Consider the following 24,180-nt stretch of genomic DNA (forward strand, 5'->3'; position numbering starts at 1 on the left):
GACCTGAACTCAGTTTCTCTCTCCATAGGTCCTGCCAGACATGCTGAGTTTACTCCTGTACTTCTGCTTTTGTTTCATTAACTTTAAATCTTGATGCTTGTTAATACTAAACACTTCTATAAACAACGGATGGTAGAAGTTCAAAGTTTAATCAATAGCTTGCCCATCACTGATGTCAGAGTCATCTGTCTATAGTTCCCTGGCTTTAAAAAAGGGTGGCACCATGGCTCATTGGCTAGCACTGCCACCTCACAGCACCAGGGACCCAGGTTTGATTCCAGCCTCAGGCAACTGTCTGTGCGGACTTTGCACATTCTCCCCATGTCTGTGTGGGTTTTCTCCAGGTGCTCTGGTTTCCTCCCACAGTCCAAAAATATGGATTGGCCATGATAAATTGCCCATAGTGTTCATGGGTGGATGGGTCTGGGTGGGATGCTTCGAGGGGCAGTGTGGACTTGTTGGGCCAAAGGGTCTATTTCCACACTGTACGGAATCTAATCTAAAAAATGGTAATTGATGATAAATTATTTGTAAATTTTTAATCTGAGGTGCATAGTTTTTTACACCAAAAATAGATGTACAGGCAGAAAATGGGTAGTTTGAGCTAGGTTGCAAATCAATCTTGATCTTACAGAATGCCAGAACATGTTTGAGGTGCTAAATAGTCTATTTCTTTTTCCTAAAACCTCTGGTAGTGTATTGACAGAAAAATCAAATAACCTCACATTTCTACATCAGGCATACTTCCCACAAGTTGAAATGGCTGAATCAGTTCCTCATAAGAAAAAATAAGTCCTTACTTGTAAAATAAGAATTTTACATGCAAACAATTTAGACATTTTGCAATTCACCATCTTGCCTTCTTCATTGCACGTTTGCGTTTTTCATTTCATTTGCCAATAAGAGCACAACTAATGGACTGAATTTTATGCAGAGGTAATGGCCTCATCCACATGCAAACAAATCAGGACACAGCATGGCCCCAGTGGCTCTTGAAGACACGACACAATTTTTGTGTGCCTCAGTTGAGTGCCTGAGGTTGTTGTTTCTGCCCCCCATGTGGTTGCTTTTCCCACTTACAAATCTCTCACATAGCTGGAGCCTCTCCTGTCCCACATCACCAATGGGAGCTATGGCCACGCTAGGACTGCAGCCAGTCCCTGAGCAGCAAAGTCATTAGAAACTGTCTTCAAGCAAATGGTGTGGCTTCACCTGGACCAGCCGAGTAAATACTGGCAAAGGGATCGAGGGTGGAGGGCAGTTCTGTGAGTTGAGGTTACTAAACAGGAAGGAACCATACCTCCACTAAATTCACAGCCAAATTGTCAGCATGTGCAGGAAGATACATAAAGGATGTTCCTCATGGTAGTTAGTCTGGAACCAAGGGTCAAAGTCTAAGGGTACAGGGTAAACCATTTAGTTCAGTGCTGAAGAGAAATTTCTTCACATGGAATGTGGTGAGTTTGTGGGATTTGCTACCAGAAAAAGGCGTTGAGGTGAAAATATTGTATGATTTCAAAAAGTTGGATATAGCATTTGAGGCTAATGGGATGAATGTGATGTGGGAACAGGCCATTGAGTTGATGATCAGCTATGATTGTAGTGATAGCAGAGTCGGCTCAAAGGGCCAGTAGCCGATTCCTGTTCCTATTTTCTTTGTTTCTATGTTATATGATGAGGATAATTCCCCTTTTATCCTCATTTTATGCTTCCTGCTTGTCAACTCCCCCCAGGAGGACCATAAAATTCCAGTCCATATCATTCCATAAATGTTAAAGACAATTGATTGCAGATTGTGACTTGAGCTAGGTCTATCAGTGCTTGGAAAACCTTGTTTTCAGTAATCTTTAGTAGTGGTGGTATAGACCTCCTTAAAGAAAGTTGCTGAATTTGACAGTTACTTTCTTTTAAACAAATAGTAATTTAAATTTCATGGACATGTGCACAGCAATGTTAAGAGTACATCAACTAATTGCATCACCTACTTCCAGACTAGCAGGCATTGGGCTCTAAAATGACTGAATATTCAATATTTTCCTCACAGATGTTTTCAAAAATAGGTTTTATGAACACAAGTTGGATCTGTACCAAGGTGTGGCTGCTATAGAACAGGATAAAGGTAACATAATAAAAATGACTTCAATAAGCGTTATGAAGTCGTTGATTTTTTTCAGGTCTTTGCTTTTGAGACCTATCTTTTACATGCCTCAAAACGTAGTGAATAGCTTCAGCCAGAAACAAGGAAAACATGTTCTTTTTTCATTCACAGAGTGCAAGAGGAAACATCTGCAAGCCAGTAAAGTGAGATATTTGTGGAAAAACATGAAAGGTGGGCACGAACAGGCGAGATACGAAGATATAAAGTTGATGGCGTCCAATAAATCATGGAAGGTGTCTCGGTTGAAGGAAATCAACAAGCAATCCAGCAGTAGAAGGTTGGGGAAAATGGCTTTCTTTCATTACTCGGAGAGAGTGGAAACTATGAGAAATTTCTGGGAAGAAAAAACCAGCGAGCCAGACAGTAACACTGAGGACGATGAGGTAAGATCTTTTCCTGAATATAAACCTTGACTCCCATTTGGAGATAGAATCCAAGGTAATGTAAGCTTAATTAAAAAAGCCTGTACATTGCTTCTAAGATTTAAACACACTATACATAACTTGATACAACTGTGATGTATCTTTTAAAAAAAATACTTCCTTACTAAAGATATTTATTTTGCATGCATTAGTGTTACTTTGAAACTTATTAACCTTACGAACTTATTAATACAAATTAAATTCCATGGAAAATTAATCCTCAAGGGATGAATTTGATAACCAAATGTTAAAATCCTGTCAGAGTTATGGTCAAGATCACAAGTGGGATGCACTATTAGTAAATCTTAGAGGGTTTTGTGATATCCAACCTTTCTGCTGTGAATGAAATAAATTTTTATAAAGCCTCATTGGTGTGTTCAGAATATGACCAAAGAGATTTTTTTTATCAACCTGCAAATCTTTCCAAGACACACCAATGACAGGTGTAAGAGTGGGAGACAATCCTGGTTAGCTACTTGATGGAGATAAATTGGAATCTTTGCCATTACAGTTCATAGCACCAGGACTATAACATGCATTTAAAAGAGTATGTTTTCATAGGAACTCAGATTCTTAAAGGGTCTGGTTGGCTCATTTGACTGGTGTGAATCAAACTGGTGCCAGCAGCACTGGGTTTGATCTCTGTTAAGACCATAAGACACAGCAGTAGAAGTGGGCCATTCAGCCCATTTCTGGTTGGAGTGAATTTGGGGTGCGTCTCCTTGTCCTAACTGTGATGGAGTTTGTGGAATCTGGATCAGACCTATCACGAGGCAGAGAACTAAACAGGAAAGTCCAATTTGTAACCTCAAGTACATCAAAGTGAATGAAATTCTTTGTTAAGGATCATGATTGTTACATTGCAACCAATTTGCACAAGATCTGAAAAACAACACAACAATAAATTGGCTAGTCTGCTTTGGTGTTGTAACTTGAGGGATAAATATTGCCCAGGACCACATGTGAATACATATGACCTTCTTTTACATCCACCTAAGAGAACAGATGTGGTCTTCACCTTAAGGTCTCACCTTAAACTTTGTAGCACTTTGTAGCAAACTTGGATTGCACAATTCAGCGTTATCTGACCATCTGGAGGAATGGTGACTGTGTGCTTTAGATAAATACAATGACCAATGCCACACCAAAACCAATTTACCGAGACAGAACTTTTTATCTTATTAAATAGACATGCAATTACTATAGCTGACAGGTTTTCATTCCTAATGGATCAAAAGTCTATTCTTGTGGCTGTAGTCTGTACTACCTACAAGATGCATTGCAGAAATCTGCTACCTTCTTTGACTGTATTGCAACCATAGGATCACAAGTAGACATGCCCACTAATTACTGTGCAAAGTTCAGCACTATTTGCAACTTCTCAAATACAGAGCCCATTTGTGTACAAATGTAGCAAAATCTGGACTGTATTCAGTATGAGCCGACTAGTGGCAAGTGACTTTTGCACCACACAAGTGCCAAGCAATAACTGTCCCCAACAAAAGATAATCTAAGCATCATTCCTTGACATTCAATGGCATTAACATCGTTGATTTCTCTACTATCAATATCCTGGGTATACTATTGACAAGAAAATGAACTGGACCAGTGATATGAAAACCTGTGGCTACATGAGCAGGTCAGGCCAGGAAACTGTGACAATTAACTCGTCTTCTGAATGAGAAATCCCTTCTCCTGGACTTGATGGCAATGGAAGGGTATTCATGAATTGGTTCAACTGTTTATTTCAGCCTGTAAAATCTTTCAGTGCTCCACACTACACCCCAAAGGGATGAAGGCATGTATCGATATGTGAAAATGAACAAATGCTTTTGTTTGTCATCTCAGTTTGTCTGGCATGCACTATTCGAAAACCATCTGACTATCCCTGGTCATGCCTATACAGATAGTGTTGAGCTAGTTCTAATTAAGAAGCAGTGAATTAGATGGAGTGATGCATAGGAAGGAAACAGCGAGGTCAGTTGGTGAATGTAAGATTACCTGTTTGTATCGCTGCCTGTGAAATGGTGACTGCAAAGGGAACTGCCAGTGAATTTTTTTTATTACCCACTAAACTTGAACCTTGACTAAACAAATGAATTTAGAAAGTTGAAAACTGAGTATGCAAAATATGTGCACAACTTTAAATTACATTTGAATCCAACAGAGAGGGCAAAGCACTGAGGTAATTGCAATCAATGGGCAAGAAATTGGCTGAGACATGATTAGCAAAGAAGCTGCAAGTAACATCTTATTAGCCATGATAATTTGGCAATCATTTTACCAACACTGAAAGTAGCAGGCGGGGATGGCATTAAGATGGTTCAACACCAACAATTGCTCTGATCCAGGATACCTGCTGAACAATACTGTTCTATCCTAGTTATTTTGTCAATATTTTTAAAGAATAGTTCTTACAAATATATTTTGTGGACTAGACACAAGATTGAGAAGGTACAAATTATTTGGATATGTCTATTAAAATTGAAGGACAATGAATTGAATTTTTGCTGTTGGTCTTACTGACAGGATATTTAGAAAACTTCAAAATTGATGGAAAAGATTGTGCAGATTGGCAATAGATAATACAACGATTAAGAATATTTTCAAAATATCTTGACTATGTTCCTGTATGTGATTGTGTTATGCATGACTCCCAGCTGTCAATAAAGATCCATATGTCTTACCAGGGCTATATGACATTAAAATCTTAAAGGCAATTCACAGAAATTATTTAATGTGAATTTTATGTTTCATTGTTCTTCCATAATGTTTGCAGCTGTACAACGATCAGCGTGGACCTGAAGATATGAAGGAATATCTCCTTGAGGTTATCTCAATTTCCTGATCAATTGTTTCACGGTCTAAAATTGTGTTCAAATGCAATGTAAATTCACATTTTTGGGCAGAGCAGCTAGATCAAATCTATAAACTTTGTAATCTAAACATAGTAACCCTAGATCTCCTACAGCCATCCATACCCTTGAAAGTGTGGCATACAGTTCAACCATTCAGAGCTTACATATGAACATACAAATTAGAAGCAGCAGCAGGTCACTCAGCCCCTCTAGCCTGTTCTGCCATTCAGTAAGATGAAGGCTGATCTGATTACTCCACATTCCCACACACCCCAATAACCTTTCACTCTTGTTTATTAAGAAATTATGTACCTCAGCCTAAGTATGTTCATGGACTCTGCTTGCATTGTCTTTTTGATGAAGAGAGTTTCAAAGACTTCCAAACTTTCCTTGATAAAAAAATTCTCCTTATTTCTGTCTTAAAGGGTGACTCCTTATTTTTAAACAGTAACATTTCATTCTAGATTCTCCCAGAAGAAGAAACATCCTTTCTACACAAATATTGCAGGATTTTATATTTTCAATCATTATCTCTTATTGTTCTCAACTTTAGCAGATATAAGCCCAGTCTGTCCATCCTTTCCTCATAACATAACCCACCCATTACTAGTATTCATCTAACAGAACTTCTCTGAAATGCTTTCAATGCATTTACATCCTTCTTTAAATGAGGAGATGAGGGGAGGATGCATGCCTTATGTCCATCCATTTTCCAAGCTTGAGGACCACTTAAACATTTTGAGTGGATGCCTATGAGCTCGCTACTCAATGTGAAAGAAAGAGTATATAGCTAGAGCAGCATGTCACAATCTGACGCTGTAGGTCCGGCTCGACTTGTTATATGTATTTTTTTGTTTCTTAAGTTGATCAATTTGAAAATTGCTAATTTTCTTCGGGTTCCACATGAGAAACTAACTTTAAAATTTATCCCATCTCCCACGGAGGATTTAGCAGGTTGTCGGGAATTACACAGGGTAAAATAGATTTACCAGAATACGCAACCCCATTTGGCCCAACTAGTCCAGGGTTATATTAATGCACCACTTGATCCTCTTCACATCTTTCCTCATCTAATTCTATCTGCATAACGCTCTATTTCCTCCTCCCTCATACACTTATGTAGCCTCCTTTTGAATGCACTTCTGGTCTTCATTTCTACCACCCAATGAAGTAGTGAGTCCTATATTTTCACCATGCTCTGGGAAAAGACGTTTCCCCCACCTTGCTTCCTTCCTTGCTTCTTTGATGGATCTTGTATATTGATGGACAGATAGGTGTCAGAATTATTCAAATATAAATGGTAAGGAATTTAGTGCAGAGATAATGGGAACTGCAGATGCTGGAGAATCCGAGATAACAAAGTGTGGAGCTGGATGACCACAGCAGGCCAAGCAGCATCTTAGGAGCACAAAAGCTGACATTTCGGGCCTTGACCCTTCATCAGAAAAGGAATTTAGTGCACATCAGATTTCCCTCATGTGCACTTTATCGCAAAGAGCACAACAACAACAGAGCCAGCTGGTGTTCCTGCCCAACAGCTGGCCCTATTTCAGAAAGATGTAAAGTAGAAAGGAGGAAAGTAGGCTTAATACATTGGGGGTTGTGTGCCAGTGTAGTTTTGAGGAAATTTTGCCAAGAGGTGCAATTTTCATTCTGTTCCATTTCTGTAAACATTGTTTTTTTCCCACAATTATTTTAAAGTAACTAACTTATTCTCCTCTCCTAGCAAAAAAAATCTGCTTATACTTTTAATTACTCTTCTCCTTTTCTGGCTCATGCTGTGGGCTCTGTTCAACAGACCAGCATTTTACAGAAGATCAGGACCATTAGCAGATCCCGTCGTCGGAGAGGTGAATCCTCCAGTGGTGGAAACAGACCTGAGGGGATGCCCATAGCTGTGGGTAGAGGAGGTTCCTCCTGTGGGCCATGGAATGACCGGAAAGGACACATCCAGAAATCTGCTGAGAGGCTGCCTTAATATACCTGGTGGCTTTCCCACACATGGGATTTTTGGCATCTAAACCAGCAGTGAAATAACTTAAAATCATAGACACATAGAAAATAGGAGCAGGAGTAGGCCATTCAGCCGTTCAAGCCTGCTCTGCCATTAAATATGGTCATCGCTGATCATCCAACTCAGTGTGCCTTTCCTGCTTTCTCCCCATACCCTTTAATACATTTAACCCTAAGAACTATATATAGCTCCTTCTTTCTGCAGCAGAGAATTCCACAGCCTCACCAATCCCTGTGTGAAAAAGATTGTCCTCATCCCAGTACTAAATGGCCTACCAAGTATGCTTAAGCTATGACCCCTATTTCTGGACTTGAAGGTCAACAGGAACATCTTTCCTTTGTGTCTTCTCTTGGTCCTGTTAGAATTTTGCAGGCTTCAATGAGATCTCTCTTCATTCTTCTAAAACCCAGTGAATAATGTCCTAACTAATTCAGTTTCTCTTCATGCATCAGACTACCACCCCTGGAATCAGTCTGGTAAACTTTCACTGCATTCCCTCAATAGCTGGAACATTCTTCCTCAGATAAGGAGATGAAAACCATACAATATATCCCAGCTGTGATCTTTGCAAGTGTTATGAAATTGGTATATTTCTTCTGGATTGGAAAGCAGGATGTTAGAATTTGCTTATAAAATGATTGGGGGAAGAGTGCTTGGTCCCTTAAAAGATGTGATTTATTTGTTTGCAGGCAGCAGCAAATGTATAGAGAGTTCTTGAAATTGAAACATTGTATCAAAAGGCAATACTATTAGCAGGTAAAGCAGCATTTTTACCAAGACAAAACATTTTTGAATTTAGCAATTAATTTAAACTAGGTCATAGATACCAAAGCCCAATTAAGTTTAAATCTGATGGTTTTGACAATCTTGGACCAACCCTATTGTAAGAAATTAAAATCATCAAGTGTATAACTGAAGAGGGCATTTGAAAATCGGGTGATTTTCAAGCTGCCATCTATTAAAAGAACAGCTGTCAACAGTCATCAGCTCTAAAGAAAGAGAAAATCATTGGCTTTCATAAAAATGTCTAAGATTGCAGAATGAGCACCATCTAAATAAATGGTTAGCTAATATTCCTGACACAATAATTCAAAGGGGGAAGGCATTCCTCACTATAGGACAGCAGAGAATGCAAAGAACATTCTGGAACATTATCCTGGCTATAATTTTGAGAGATTAAACTTTAATTTTTTTATGAATTTGGCTAATGTAAGTGGGATTTATATCAATTGGAACAGCATACTGTTTGAATTTTGTTTTATTCCAAAATAGTTAGCAGTTAAGGAGGAATTGTTTGGTTTGTTAGTAGTTCTGTTAATTTGTTAACTGTAAGAGTTAGATAAATAAATTGTTACTTGTTGATTATGAATTGAGTATCAGGGATTTCTTTCATTTAGCCACTCCATTAATAGATAATGAGGTGAGGCGTGCTTCACTGGGTGTTTTGGTTTTAATTATCAGTGAGGTGTCAACCGCTCCTCCATAACACAAAGCCCTGCACAATTGCAGCAAGCTCTCCCAACTCTTGTACTCAAATCTCTCTCTATGAAGGTTACCATACCATTTGCCTTTTTCACCACCTGCTGAACCTGCATACTTACTTTCAAAGACTGGTGTACAAGGACATTCAGGTTTCATTGCACCTCCCCCTTTTCCAATCTATCACCATTCAGATAACTATTTGCATTTCTGTATTTGCTATCTGACATATACCTACATTATACTTCATGTGTCATGCGTTTGCCCACTCACTCAATTTATCTAAACTACTTCGAATTGTCTCTACATCCTCCTCACCGTTTACCCTTTCACCCAACTTGAGTCATCTGGACACTTAGAGATAGTGATTTAGATGAGGGGCCTAAATGTAATAATATGTATCGTGAGTAGCTGGTGTGGTGATTGGAACCATGGCCAGGTGGATCTCAATAACTGTGAGATCCTTGGTTGGGGCTGTTAACAGGAACCTCTGGCTGACAAATATAACCAGGAGATTCAGAAGATTCTTCCTCAGCATCTGTTTTAGACTTGTCACACAACCAACATATTTCTTGCCTTTTATGTATGGCTCTTGGCAACATTGCCCACATTGAGCCATGTGACTTGTCAGTGATATTGTACCTTGTTCATGTGCTTCATTAGAGTTACACAATTTTTTATCAGTGAGGAACAAATACAAATATTTAATAGCATATTTCTTACTAAAGTACACATGGCAAGAAGCTATTTGATTTTAGCAATGGAGTTATATTGCAAAGTGAAATCATTCAGCCTAGGGCTTTGAACTAGCTGGCCAGAGCTCATATACTATGCACATGTAAATAAAGGGTGACTTGGTAATTGGATACCAGCCTCCAGGCAGTAATTTCAGCTGAGATCCAAGCACTCATCTTTGCAGTACCCCATTAGTCACTGCCTGCCACTCAGGAAAATGGCCAATTTATTCCTACTCTTTGTTTTCTCTCTGTTAACCAGTTCTCTATCCAAGTCAGTACACTAACCCAATCCCATGTGCTTTAATTTTTTAACTTCCTTATTGAAAGCTTACTAAAAGTCCAAATAAACTACATCCACTGGCTTTCCCTTATCAACTCTACTAGTTACAACCTTGAAAAGTTCCAGTAAATTTTTCAAGGATGATTTTCCCTTTCACAAATCCACACTGACTCTATGCAATCCTGTCAATATTTTGCACGCATTGTGCCAATAAATCTTTTATATCTGGCTAGTTGTTTGAATTGATTGGCTGCCTGCCTTTACTGGATATATCTCAAGGTGCCAGGAAGAGATCTGTCTTCCTTCCTAATGCCCTCTGCTATCATTTTATGAACTTTTCCACCACACAGCCAGTCTTTTGGGGTTGGTAAAGTCTGGCCTTCTGTTTCAAGTCTACGCTGTTATAGTATATCCTACGCTGCGTGCTAACATGTCAACATGACACATGAAAGATTCCTTCACACATCTTCCTCAGCACCTGTTTTTGACTTGTCACACGACCAATGCATTTTTTTTCCTTTTGGGTATGACTCTTGGCAACACCACTCACATTGAGCCGTGTGACTTGTCAGAGACACTGTGCCTTGTACATGTGCTTCATTAAAGCTACACGATTCTTTATCAGTGAGGAACAAATACAAATATTTAATAGCATATTTCTTACTAATATTCAAGTGGGAAGAAGCTACTGGATTTGAACAATGGAGTTATTTTGCAAAGTGAAATCATTCTGGATAGGAGTCAGCCTTTGCCTTTTAGGTTACCTTTGGCACAAGGTCTGGACATTGATTAGCTGCAAACAACAGGGACAGAAATATTCATGCCAAGAGCCACAGGTAGTAAGTAGTGTTTCTTATTGCATGTTTGAAGAATTGCCTCATTACTTGCTACAGTTCTGCCCACAATAAGGTGTGAATGTTATAGCAATGGATTGTTTTATGACCTAATCTGCTGCACATGTTGAATGGAAACCATTGTGATGAATTTTTCAGAAACTGTCTCAAAATTTTGATTCAAATAATTCACGGTCAGAATAATTAGCATTCTGTACTTGCTTGGTAGTGCAGTGGGTGACAGATATATCTGAATAAACTACGTTTGTGGGCATGATGCCATGTATTCATTGAAAATAAATTATGTAGTGTATCTACAGTAGATAGAAGCCACAGATTTATGAACGAACACAATGGAGGCACCAGTTTAATCACTTGCATGACATATTATATATATTTGAACATGAATTAAAGGGATATATTTTGGCAAATTGCCTGGCAAGTAAACAGAACATGGATGTACTATTCTGACAGTTTTCTTCTGTAATAAAGGAAATCAGTGGTGCTGTGTCTGTCAGTGACATGTTCTGTTTGACAACTACAGTTGGTGCTTTGTAACAGGAAACAAAAGAAAATATATTATTATTGATGATGCGATGATGGAAATTAACACTGGATGAGACTAAATATGGGATGCATTTTGCTCAGTGCAAAGTTACAGAAGATTGCATTTACATAACTGGAGAGATGGTGGCATAGTGGCTCTGTCACTTAACTAGTAATCCAGATGGACTAGATTAATGCTGTGGGAGCATGGCTTCAAATACCACTGCAGCAGCCGTTCAATTAAATTCAATTAATATGATGTGGCATTGAATCTCTCAGCACCAGTGATCATAAAACTGTAAGTGATTATTGTAATGCTTCATCTATTCCTTTAGGAAGGACATCTTCCATTCTTACCTGGTCAGGCTTCCATGTGATTCCAGACCCATCACAAAGTGGTTGATAATAAAATGTGAGGCTGGATGAACACAGCAGGCCAAGCAGCATCTCAGGAGCACAAAAGCTGACGTTTCGGGCCTAGACCCTTCATCAGAGAGGGGGATGGGGAGAGGGAACTGGAATAAATAGGGAGAGAGGGGGAGCGCCTCCCCCTGTCTCCCTATTTATTCCAGTTCCCTCTCCCCATCCCCCTCTCTGATGAAGGGTCTAGGCCCGAAACGTCAGCTTTTGTGCTCCTGAGATGCTGCTTGGCCTGCTGTGTTCATCCAGCCTCACATTTTATTATCTTGGAATTCTCCAGCATCTGCAGTTCCCATTATCTCTGATACAAAGTGGTTGACCCTGAATTGCCCTCTGAAATGGCCGAGCATGCCATTCAGTTCAAGGTCATTTAGAGATGGCCAGAAATTGCTGATCTTGCCAGCAAAACTGACATTCCATGAAATGAAAAATGCCAATGTAGTAAATAAAAACCTATTTTGCTGACTTAGTAAACAGGACAAAGATGTGAATTCTAGTGGGTACTGCGAAATATTACAATTGACCAGATCTCCCAGTCTCCAATTCAGCAGTGACCTGAGGTATGGTCCAAGATATTCCTACGGTCCTTGCAGAACTCTCAATGCATTGACTCTTTGCAGCTTATTGGGGAGTTTGAACTTCCAGTGGTCAACTTTCTGCTTCCTGGGACCCTCCTTAAGTTAGAGTCAAAGACTTCAGGTAGTTGTGACTTAATTACTTCAGCAGTAACTACGGAAATGTTAGACAGAAAATCCCTACTATAATTCTTGTGTAAGTATACAAATGAAACTCCTGACTCTCCTTTCAACCTTTGACCTAACCTCTGACCTTCTAAGTTCAGCTCCACAACATATTTCCATGACTCACCCGAACACCAAACTAACCCAGTGGTCCTACTGGACTCACTCTGACCATTGCCAAAACACTAACTCAACATCCCAACCTAACCTAACGTGTGCTGCCTATGCCCTAAATGACTTCGCTACTCACCCAGCTACCCATCTCACCACCAGCCACATGATCATCTCACCTACTTTATACCCTACCCATCTGTTGCTTGGACACTCAATCATGAACACACTGCAAAGCATCAGGAAAGGGCTGAGATGAAAATCAATGGATCACTTCGCATCACTTTGAAGGATGAGTATTCAGCATAGAGGCCAAATTTTCACCACAAAGCTTGGTATCATCTTGTATGTGGTGCTGTAACAAATCTTGTTTAGGAGATGTAAGTGAATCTACTTTTAAAGAAGTCGATGAAAGCACTGGTTTTCATAATGTACTTGTCTCTTCTGCAGGGGCCTGGTTTATTCTCCTAAAATTGCGAGACTGCTCAATGATGCACTTTTCTATGTGGATCTGACCAAGGTTGTTTCTTACCCACTGAGTGGGGTCTAACTTACAGGCTGTCAAAGTGTCTCTGTATCCAAGATTGGACCATCCTATGGTGGGTGGATTCCCCCGCTTAGCTGGCTGTAGAATGTTGCGTTGCAGACATAGAAATCCTCCATGTAAACTCCACAGCAGCATGCTCTCAAGAGCACCTGGCAAGACCTTCAGTGATTGAGGTTTTGTCCTGCCTCTTGTTATTGATGATAGATCTGAAGCAGTGATGGACTGGAACAAATCCAGTTGCTGTTTGTAATGTCAGTGAGTTGCCAATGTCATAGGAAAGTGCTGCGAGAATCATTGTCCCAAACGTACCTTTGTTCTTTTTGAAGCAAATTCCACAGTCAGTCTGGAGCTTGTGGATGAACAGGCAGAATGCTGATCTTGATTTTGCTGGGCATTGGCAGTATTTATCATTGAAAGCTATATTGCTGAGAGGGTATTTCCAAGAGAATAGGATATTTAAAAGGATTGAAAGATGTTTTGTTGATTGTGACTTGCACTTTGGGCTAGATCAGTACATGATCTTTTTTGATCTTTTTCAGACTTATTGTAAAGCCAAAGTGCTCTGAAGTTAGATCAAAGTAAGTAACAGCAGCTGAATGACTGGCTATGAGAATGAAGTGATCAGTGTTCACTCAGTCACTACTCTGTTGAGATCTGTATTTCTTAAAAGAAAATGGCAAACAGGTGGTGGTTACAGAGATGGTAGGAACTGCAGATGCTGGAGAATCTGAGATAACCAGGTGTAGAGCTAGATGAACACAGAAGGCCAAGCTGCATCAGAGGAGCAGGAAAGCTGATGTTTCGGGCCTAGACCCTTCTTCAGAAAAATGAAGAAGGGTCTTTTCTGAAGAAGGGTCTAGGCCCAAAACGTCAGCTTTCCTGCTCTTCTGATGCTGCTTGGCCTGCTGTGTTCATCCAGTTCTACACCTGGTTATCTATAGACGATGGTAACAGTTCTGTTTACCACTATCCAGACTTGCATGGTGCACGGGTGACAGGAAAGGCATCTGATAAGTACCATTTTTCATCAGACTGGTCTTCATACTAGCATGAAATGAGCAGATGATCCATATAATCTTTTTAGGGCAACCATATTAGTCCACAGGCTTTCACAGTTTGATGGGCTGAAGAACTTGACAGATTCATGAACAGTTCAGGTTCATGTTCTGTTTGCAGGATTTTTCTTTAATGAACCATGCCACAAAGATCATACTGTCCATTCCTCGTTCACCACCAAATATGCACATGAGTGACAGTCCTGTTGCAGGAATTCTTCCGGCTGCAGGCTTAGGTGAAATACCAGGATGATTTCCGCAGCTGGACCTGCTTCTTTTCCATTTGTATGGGTGAGTTTTGGGAATATTGTTGTAATTTTGGGGCCCTGAAAATTGACTATACGGAAGGTTTGTGTAAATCAGTCCCTAACTGAGGCAGCTAATGCTGAACTGAAACAATGTATACCACAAGTGCAGTGGCTGAAAGGATGCAGGTTTTAATTTTGGACTCGTCCTTTTCCTAGATGAGCTTTCAAACCAGACCAGGAGCTCACCTAGCCTTTCTATATTGCAATAGATCGAGATCAAGCAGAAGCAGCCTTAAGCATTTCTGAACCACTTGAGCTCCACCTTACTCGAATTTTTTAATGAAATGCAATTGGCTATGAAAGGCTTACTTAACAGTCGCTTTCTTTATGGTCGTACGATAGCAAAATACTGCACTTGCTGAAAATCTGAAATAAACACAGCAAGTGTTTGAGAAACTCAGCAGGTTGGCAGCATCTATAGAGGAAGAAGCAAAGTTAATATTTTAAGTCCGATATGACTCTCCTTCCCAATGAGAGAGAATCTTGTGCCTGTTCGAGAGGAACTGAATGCTATCTGCTGAGAGGATTGGTGCCATACCATTTATTTTGGGTCCATGGATAGATCAGAGATGCTCATGGAGAGTTTCATCATTGAGCATATCAACATTGCAGCTCTGCAGTCCTTTTTCACTGTCAGTTCTTTTATCTCTCATTTTGACCAATTCAGATTGAATGGTAAAGGCTACGTCTGATTGTTGTAGCTAGTTCCTTGCCAATCCAGTAGAATGAATAGTTTGCACTTAGTTTCTCAGTATGAGTTCCTCCATAAACCTTGTTTTACTCAAAGTCGCTACATCACTGTTGTACCTGCCCAGTATTCTTGCCGTGAGTCCCACTATATGCTCAGTTCTTGTATAATTGTCTAGAAGTGATCTGACATTCCATGAGGTAAATGTCATCTAGTGGTTTACTTGTTCCCACTTTTGCAGGGTTGTCATAGTCACAGGGCTTGTTCATCAGATTTTGGTTGATTATATTGAAAATGCTAAACAACTTGCACAGCGAGTATACTTAAGGCTTGTGCAAAGTTGTCCCCATCTGAGGCAGCTAACTGAAACAATGTATGTCACAAGGTCATGGCCTGAAAGGTGCAGGTTTTAATTGTGGACTTATCCTTTTTCTGAGGTGAACTTCTAAGACAGATCATGAACCTCACCTAGCCTCTCTATACTGTCATCCAGTCCATTTACATAACCACTGTGCTTTTTCACTGTCAAGCAACATACAGACAAATGAACTAGAGCAGGACTAGGTCATTCAACCACTTGAGTTTGCTCTGCCATTTGATTGGATCATGATGGATTTAATTGCGCCTTTAACTCTATCTTCCTGTCTTTCCTATACCCTTTTCATCCCTTGTTAATCAAGAATCTATGCTTCCACCCTTGCTCTGGTGAATAAGATTTCATAGATTGACAACCTTTTGAGAGAAGAAATTTTCTCTTCATCTCCATCTTAAATGAGAGACCCATTGTTTTTAAACAGCATCCTGTAGTTCAAGTCTGTCTCATATAGGACATTCCTTTTCAGCATCTGGCCTGTTAAGTCCTCTCAGAATCTTATAATTTTAAAGAAGGATTTCTTTCTTCATGACTCCAATGGACACAGCCTGTCCAACTGCTCATCATAAGAGGGCCCCTTCAAACCAGAAGTCAACTACTTCAAACGTAATTATACCCTTTCTTAAGTAAGGGAACCAAAACAGTGCACAATACTAAATGAAGACTTTACCATTTGGCTCATAGAAAATAATGTGAAAGAAAAAGCAGATTTTTTAAAAAAAAATTAAAGCTAATTTCAGAAATGTTGAAGAAAATAAGCCTTTGTGTGAACAGTGTTAAAGTATGAATGTTCACAGTGAGAGAGACGCTTTTATAAACAGCGCAGGCAACAGGGGCAAAGCTGCAAGCACAGGAAAAGTAAGCAGCAATAGTTTGGTAATACAAAGAGCGTTAAATAGGATTGGAGGAAAACAGAAAACTGAATAGAAATGAGGAATTCATTACTTTATTATTTACAAGATGGGAAGTGTTAAAATCCAAATGTCTCCTTTAAGTGTCACCAAGCAGAAATATCATGTGTTTGTCAGGAAATGTCTGATGTGCCAAATGAATTCTTCACGCCAGTTTTCTTGAATGAAGATCATGGACTAACTCCAGATTACATCAGGCTGGCCCTGAAGTTTAAGGGAGAAGCCAGTCATGCTTGTGTTGGAATGAAAACCAAGACAGCCCATGGATATTCAAAGAAATAAAAGAAAACAAATACAATGGATGTACATTGTGGATAAGGATGGGAGGTTAGGATATGCAACAAATGGTTAAAAAATATTTAAAAGGGAGTGAGACATAAATCAGGGAAGAGTTGATTACTTTGTTTAAGATCAGAATTACCAAAAATACCCATTGCACCTTTATAGAACATTATCAATCTTTCTGTAAATGACTTGTTTTGGTCTTTTCAATTTACAGGCCTTAGCAAAGAACAGGAAAGAAGCAATTCCAACTCGCATCACTCCTTACTGCTTCCTAAGACCATCCCCAGGCACTTTGACTCACAACAAGTGAGTCACTTTGAAGTACAATGTCTGCAATTCTGTAGAAAAACATGTTAGTCTTTACATAGCAAGCTCACACAACAGCAAATTAATAAATGACGAAATAGACTATTTTTGCTGATGCAGATTGAAGGACGTATATTGACCTTTGTTGCCAAGGCAACTCCTTGCGCCTTTGAACTGTGCTGCAGGATCTTTCATGACTCCTTGCAGAAATAGCCAGGACCTCAATTAAAGTTTTCAGCTGAAAGATGGTTCTAGCGAGTTTTGAGAAGATTTGTAGCTCAGGTTGAGGTTCTGGATGTGAGTTTGCTCGCTGAGCTGGAAGGTTAGTTTTCAGACGTTTCGTCACCATTCTAGGTAACATCATCAGTGAGCCTCCAACGAAGCGCTGGTGTTATGTCCTGCTTTCTATTTATCTGATTAGGTTTCCTTGAATTGGTGATGTCATTTCCTGTTCTTTTTCTCAGGGGATGGTAGATTGGCTCCAAGTCAATGTGTTTGTTGATGGAGTTCCGGTTGGAATGCCATGCTTCTAGGAATTCTCGTGCATGTCTCTGTTTGGCTCGTCCTAGGATGGATGTGTTGTCCCAATCAAAGTGGTGTCCTTCCTTATCTGTATGTAAGGATACGAGTGATAGTGGGTCATGTCGTTTTGTGGCTAGTTGATGTTCATGTATCCTGGTGGCTAGCTTTCTGAAAGATGGTTCCTCTGACCACACAGTGTTCCCTCAGCATTGCAATTCCGTGCCCAAATATTTGTGCTGTCAGAATCATTGATGGATTTGAGACTTCAGAATTAGGAGTGCCAACAATTCAGCCAAACTGATGTTACGCAGCAGTAACTGCATATGGTCTTCTGGTCATCTACTAGAATACTCAGTTAAGGAAAACATGTACTAACCACGATTAACCCATTGTAAGAAACAGAGCATGACACCAGATATTCGAAAAGGGTGAAAAGCAGTGAAACTAGATTATGAGCATTGGACAGATTTGGTGACAAAGGAAGTCAGGATCTGATGTTAGAGATAATGGGAACTGCAGATGCTCATCCGCCTAGCCGAACTCGTCCTCACCCTCAACAACTTCTCTTTCAATTCCTCCCACTTCCTGCAGACAAAGGGAGTGGCCATGGGCACCCACATGGGCCCCAGCTATGCCTGCCTCTTTGTAGGTTACGTGGAACAGTCCCTCTTCCGCACCTACACAGGCCCCAAACCCCACCTTTTCCTCCGTTACATTGATGACTGTATCGGCACCGCCTCTTGCTCCCCAGAGGAGATCGAACAGTTCATCCACTTCACCAACACCTTCCACCCCAATGTTCAGTTCACCTTGGCCATCTCCAACACATCTCTCACCTTCCTGGACATCTCAGTCTCCATCTCAGGTAACCAGCTAGAAACTGATGTCCATTTCAAGCCCACTGACTCCCACAGCTACCTAGAATACACCTCCTCCCACCCACCCTTCTGCAAGAATTCCATCCCCTATTCCAAATTCCACTGCCTCCACCACATCTGCTCCCAGAATGACGCATTTCACTCCCGCACATCCCAGATGTCCAAGTTCTTCAAGGACTGCAACTTTCCCCCCACAGTGGTCGAGAACGCCCTTGACCACGTCTCCTGCATTTCCCGCAACGCATCCCTCACAACCCGTCCCCGCCACAACCGTCCAAAGAGGATCCCCCTCGTTCTCACACACCACCCCACCAACCTCCGGATACAACGCATCATCCTCCAACACTTCCGCCATCTACAATCCGACCCCACCACCCAAGACATTTTTCCATCCCCACCCCTGTCTGCCTTCTGGAGAGACCACTCTCTCCGTGACTCCCTTGTTCACTCCACACTGCCCTCCAACCCCACCACACTCGGCACCTTCCCCTGCAACCGCAGGAAATGCTACACTTGCCCCCACACCTCCTCCCTCACCCCTATCCCAGGCCCCAAGGTGACTTTCCATATTAAGCAGAGGTTCACCTGCACATCTGCCAATGTGGTATACTGTATCCATTGTACCCGGTGCGGCTTCCTCTACATTGGGGAAACCAAGCAGAGGCTTGGGGACCGCTTTGCAGAACACCTCCGCTCGGTTCACAATAAACAACTGCACCTCCCAGCCGTCAACCATTTTAACTCCCCCTCCCATTCTTTAGATGACATGTCCATCATGAGCCTCCTGCAGTGCCACAATGATGCCACCTGAAGGTTGCAGGAACAGCAACTCATATTCCGCTTGGGAATGCTGCAGCCCAATGGCATCAATGTGGACTTCACCAGCTTCAAAATCTCCCCTTCCCCCACCGCATCCCAAAACCAGCCCAGCTCATCCCCTCCCCCCACTGCATCCCAAAACCAGCACAGCCTGTCTCTGCCTCCCTAACCTGTTCTTCCTCTCACCCATCCCTTCCTCCCACCTCAAGCCGCACCTCCATTTCCTACCTACTAACCTCATCCCACCTCCTTGACCTGTCTGTCTTCCCTGGATTGATCTATCCCCTCCCTACCTCCCCACCTATACTCTCCTCTCCACCTATCTTCTTTTCTCTCCATCTTTGGTCCGCCTCCCTCTCTCTCCCTATTTATTCCAGAACCCTCACCCCATCCTCCTCTCTGATGAAGGGTCTAGGCCCGAAACGTCAGCTTTTGTGCTCCCGAGATGCTGCTTGGCCTGCTGTGTTCATCCAGCCTCACATTTTGTTGTCTAGGATCTGATGTTGTTTTCTTTTCGAATTTGGTGTCAATTTCTCAAAAATAGGAAGTAAACATGGAAGGAAGTTGCTTGGTGGATAAACTCAAAGAACCAATATGGAATTAAATACAGAAAAATGCCAATGATAGAATGAAAGCAACAATTGACATAGAGAAGCAAGAACTGCAGATGCAGGAGTCAGAGACAGCACAGTGTATAGGTGGAGGAACACAGCAGGCCAGCAGCATTAGTGGAGCAGGAAAGTTGATGTTTTGGGTTGTGACCCTTCTTCAGAAGTGGGGAGGGGGAAGGGAGCTGGGAAATAAATAGAGAGAGGAGGGGTGGTTTGGGGAAGGTGGGCAGGGTGGTGATAGGTGAGTGCAGTTAGGGAGTGGTGGGGAGTGGTCTCTTTAATGATCATGCGAAAATATGACTTGTTAACTTCTGGAATTTTCAGCACATTACAGAGGCAAACCTTTTCCAATAATACTTGTATTGATGATGTTGAAGAGAAAGACTTAAGTTAGGCTAAGTTTTACTTTCATGCACTGTCTCTTTTGCATAACATATGTGATTTAGAAATACAGAACCATACAAATGTAATAATTCCTTCTCAACCATTATTGTTCAGTGCTGTTAAGAATCTGGTTCCATTAAATTCTTCAAGGATAACAGCTCAAATACTTTGGGAAGGGTATTTGTAAATTAAGCACAAATGTTGCAGCAGATTACATATCAGCTATCCTGCACATACAACTACAAAGAGACATGGACACTCATTCTATTTCCTGACCACTCAACTAGCACACAGGATGCCACAGAAGTTAGAGAGACAAATGCTATTGACAAAATTAGCAGGGTATAGAGGCCAAATGACACATTGTCACATTATGTTTCTTGGAGCACCAGAGGCAGGATACATCCAGGAAGAAATCCTATGTTGCTGTGAGCCTAGTTCAGTGCCATATTTACAGGGAGCACAGGTTGGAAATTTTCAGATGATGGTGTCATAGCCCAATCTCATTAAACTGGTGTCAAAAGATGTTCCACTTCAGAAGTACAGTCTTGTTAACTTTTCCTTGTATAACATGTAATCAAGTTTGCAATGTCATGGAATATAAATTCCATTAACTCCCTTAGATTCGATTTCTGAGATGTGATCTGTGCTAGACCACAGCAATAAGTCTGTTATGCAGGGATCATGTGATCCCTCGGGCTCTTTTCCCTCTTCACTTTAATGAGCTCCTCCAATCTACATGCATATACCCTTTCCAGATTGTGTATGGTACCCACTGTGGAATCCTCACTAACTCACTGACGACCCAACAGCAGGGCAGTCATGGAAATTACTCTGACTAGAACTGTAACACAATCCTGTGGCCAAAGCTTGCTGGAATTGGAAGGGGATTATCATCATCAGGAATGGAATGTTTGGCAGGGGTTAGTGATGCCATTCAATCTGGCCTCAGGCAGATCAACCTTCAGTTTCTGCAGTCATGTGTAGTACCATTGCAGGTCATGATAAATTGGTGACTATAGTAGTCAAAATCCTGTCAGACTGTAACACAGGCTTTTAATGATAGTACATTCTGTGCTTTCCCAAAAGATATGCACCCATTAACTTCCTTACTACAAACCATGTATTCTTGTTGGATGTGTTTCATTCCTACAGTACTGAGGTTAGTGTTAATTACTGTCAAGAACATATAAGTACTCTATGAAAGAAAATTACATTGAAATATACTAGCACATGGAGTGCAGCAGTTCAAGAATGCAGCTGATCACCACCTTTTCAAGAGCAACTAGGGATGGGCAATAACTGTTGGTTCAGCCAGAAACACCCAAATCCGAAGAGTGAATAAAAAAAATTGTTTCTTAACAGCTTATTTTCCACCTATGGTCATTGATTTGTGTCGTCCCTTGATATATTTAATTCTTTAGAGAAATGTTATGTATAACAATGTATGCAAACAGCTGATATATTTCATCAATTTAATTGAATGATAGCACATACAGTATACAGTCAAGGTACTAAATAGAGGTGCATTGGTGTATAAGTAATGCTTTACATTATATAGTGCAATAATAGGTGGTATGCTTGATGGAATTCACATTGACAAGATGAGTTCCTTCAACTATTTGATGTAGCCCTTAACTTGTTCCATCGATACAAGAGGATGATGTTGAAAATGTGTAATAATGGCATTGGTGGAGTGACAGGCCAAGTAACCATGGTGACTGAGGACTTATCCAAATTCAGGATGACAATTTCGTACTGTGCTGCTAAAACATCCTGATTTAGTTTTGTCTTTTTCAGACAATAGCTTTTTGATAAAATTAGACAATATATCACGATTATTACATTACATTCTAAATGTGGGAACATATTGCTCTTTTATTTCCACAACAGACATGTTTAAACTTATCAAAGCTGTTGTTAATGTTCAAATCATGTATCATTGCAGCATAATTTGTCATCAGTATTATATCTCAAACATAGCAATTTCACTAGTATTCCTAGTTTTAGGTTTTGGATCTTTGGCAAATCATTTTCATTACCCTTGACATTTCCAAAACTGTTGATAAATTGTGGGCAATGAATCTTTAAACAGGTTTCAAGAACACGGGTTCTTACAAAAATACACTGAAAACAAATTTCCTGTCAATGATTCTATCTGCTGTCAATGACACAGAGCTTTTATTTAATGAAGGATATTTTTGATTGACAGCTTTTATGAAAGGGCTACAAATTGGGAATTTAGGTATAAGGGCACATGTGGTATCTGTGTTCAAGCCATTGATTTAACTGTGGGGAAATATTGTGGATTATCTTGATCTTCACACTTAAATAGCATCTTAAATGCTGTTCTCTTGCATGAATCTCATTCAGTACTATGGTATAAAATTTACCTTGGACTCTTTTCCCATTAATTTGAAACTTCACTTTACCAGGGATGTCAGATTTTTTTTTCACCTGTCTAAAGGATAGTCATTGTTCAGGTTTTATAGTCCAGTTTTCAGGTGGATCTTGTCAATGTGAATTCCATCGAGCATACCACCTATTATTGAACCATATAGTGCAAGGCACTAATTATACATCAATAACATCTCTACTTAGTTCACATACAATGAAGGTACTATCACTCAGCTAAATTGAACAAATATATCAGCTGTTTGCACAGACTTGTGCTTCATACTCTCTCGGGAATTAAGTGTATCAATGACACAAATTTATGATGATAGGTAGAAAATAGACTATTAAGAAATAATTTTACTTTTTATTAACACATGGGATGCAGATGTCATTGGCTTGGCCAGCTGTTATTGCCTGTCCATAGTTCTTGTTGTCCAGTAATTTTAAAGCACAATGCAGCTTCTAGAGAAGTATTTAAAGTTGAAATTATTGTCTCTGCTCCACCAGACAGGCTCAATAAAAATCTTTAGACCTGTCCAGGTAGGCAGTGGAGTGAGAGACCTGACTCTGTTTGGGAGACAGGGCAGACACCAGCTATGCTAAGTGCTTACTTTCTGCAGGGAGGCATGCTGGAATTAGCATGTTAATGATTGGGAGAAGCAATGGCATTTGGGTAAGTCAGGCTGGAAGGTTTTTATGAAGCTGGAAAGAGAATTCAAATACCTTGTATTCTTATAAATAACTCCACAGAGACTGGTATCTCATCATCAAATCACCCCTTATTTAAATGTGGAAAATCCTTGACACTGATCCAGTTCCCTCGGAGCCAGGTCTCCCTGATTGGACCAGATTATCACCCCAGTCAAGAAATTCATATTCAATGAGGTCCATCTTGCTGACCTCGTTGTAATCAATATAATAAAAATCTTTTTTTAAAGCAATAAAGAATTATTCCAATTTATTTTTGCATGACTTATAACAGTACCTTTAAGGAGAACTGGTTCAACCACGTGATGTGAATTATATGTAGACAGGGATATTATTATGTCAAAAATTGTATTTGGATTGGCAACTGGCTTCAACCCCAAACTGAATGTTAAAATGGCTTTTCACCTGGCTGCCTTTTTCCACCATTTTGTGGAATGGCAGAGGGGCAGCAAATGATGTGCTAACACAAGTCCAACACTGCACAGTTCTTATTGGGTGGAAGCCCTGAAAATATGAGTCATGTAACTTACCTGGTGGCTCAACCTGGACAGTCAACTAAGGTCAGAAATTCTCCAAGTTTGACCTGCAGCTGCAATACATTCACTGATGCAAAGTGACAGTACAAGTATTGTCAGGGATTGGGTAAGGAAGAGAGGAGAGAAATCAGTCTTTGTTTCCATTTGCAAAATATTCATATCCTACTACCAGTTGTAATAGCCTCTCCATCATCAACTGCCTTGATTCACACATGTTCTTGTGGTTACGGAGGGCAGCAAATGCCCAATTAATC

General features: G+C 40.4%; 1 protein-coding gene across 4 annotated transcripts in view; it reads left to right on the forward strand.

The window, feature by feature from the left end:
• The window catches only part of LOC125460867 (myosin light chain kinase 2, skeletal/cardiac muscle-like), a 257,810-nt gene that overhangs the window by 52,864 nt on the left and 180,766 nt on the right, over positions 1–24,180 (forward strand). For 2 of the 4 annotated variants that reach the window (XM_059652549.1, XM_048549049.2), the window contains one exon: positions 2,270–2,541. In XM_059652549.1, coding sequence (XP_059508532.1) covers positions 2,323–2,541 — 219 coding nt within the window. In that variant the 5' untranslated portion in view covers positions 2,270–2,322. Of the gene's footprint in view, positions 1–2,269; positions 2,542–10,534; positions 10,788–24,180 lie in introns of those variants that run through there. The other 2 variants (XM_059652550.1, XM_048549056.2) reach the window with 2 other exon arrangements.

The sequence above is a fragment of the Stegostoma tigrinum genome, chromosome 2, assembly GCF_030684315.1.
Source record: "Stegostoma tigrinum isolate sSteTig4 chromosome 2, sSteTig4.hap1, whole genome shotgun sequence".
In the NCBI taxonomy this organism is placed as follows: domain Eukaryota; kingdom Metazoa; phylum Chordata; class Chondrichthyes; order Orectolobiformes; family Stegostomatidae; genus Stegostoma; species Stegostoma tigrinum.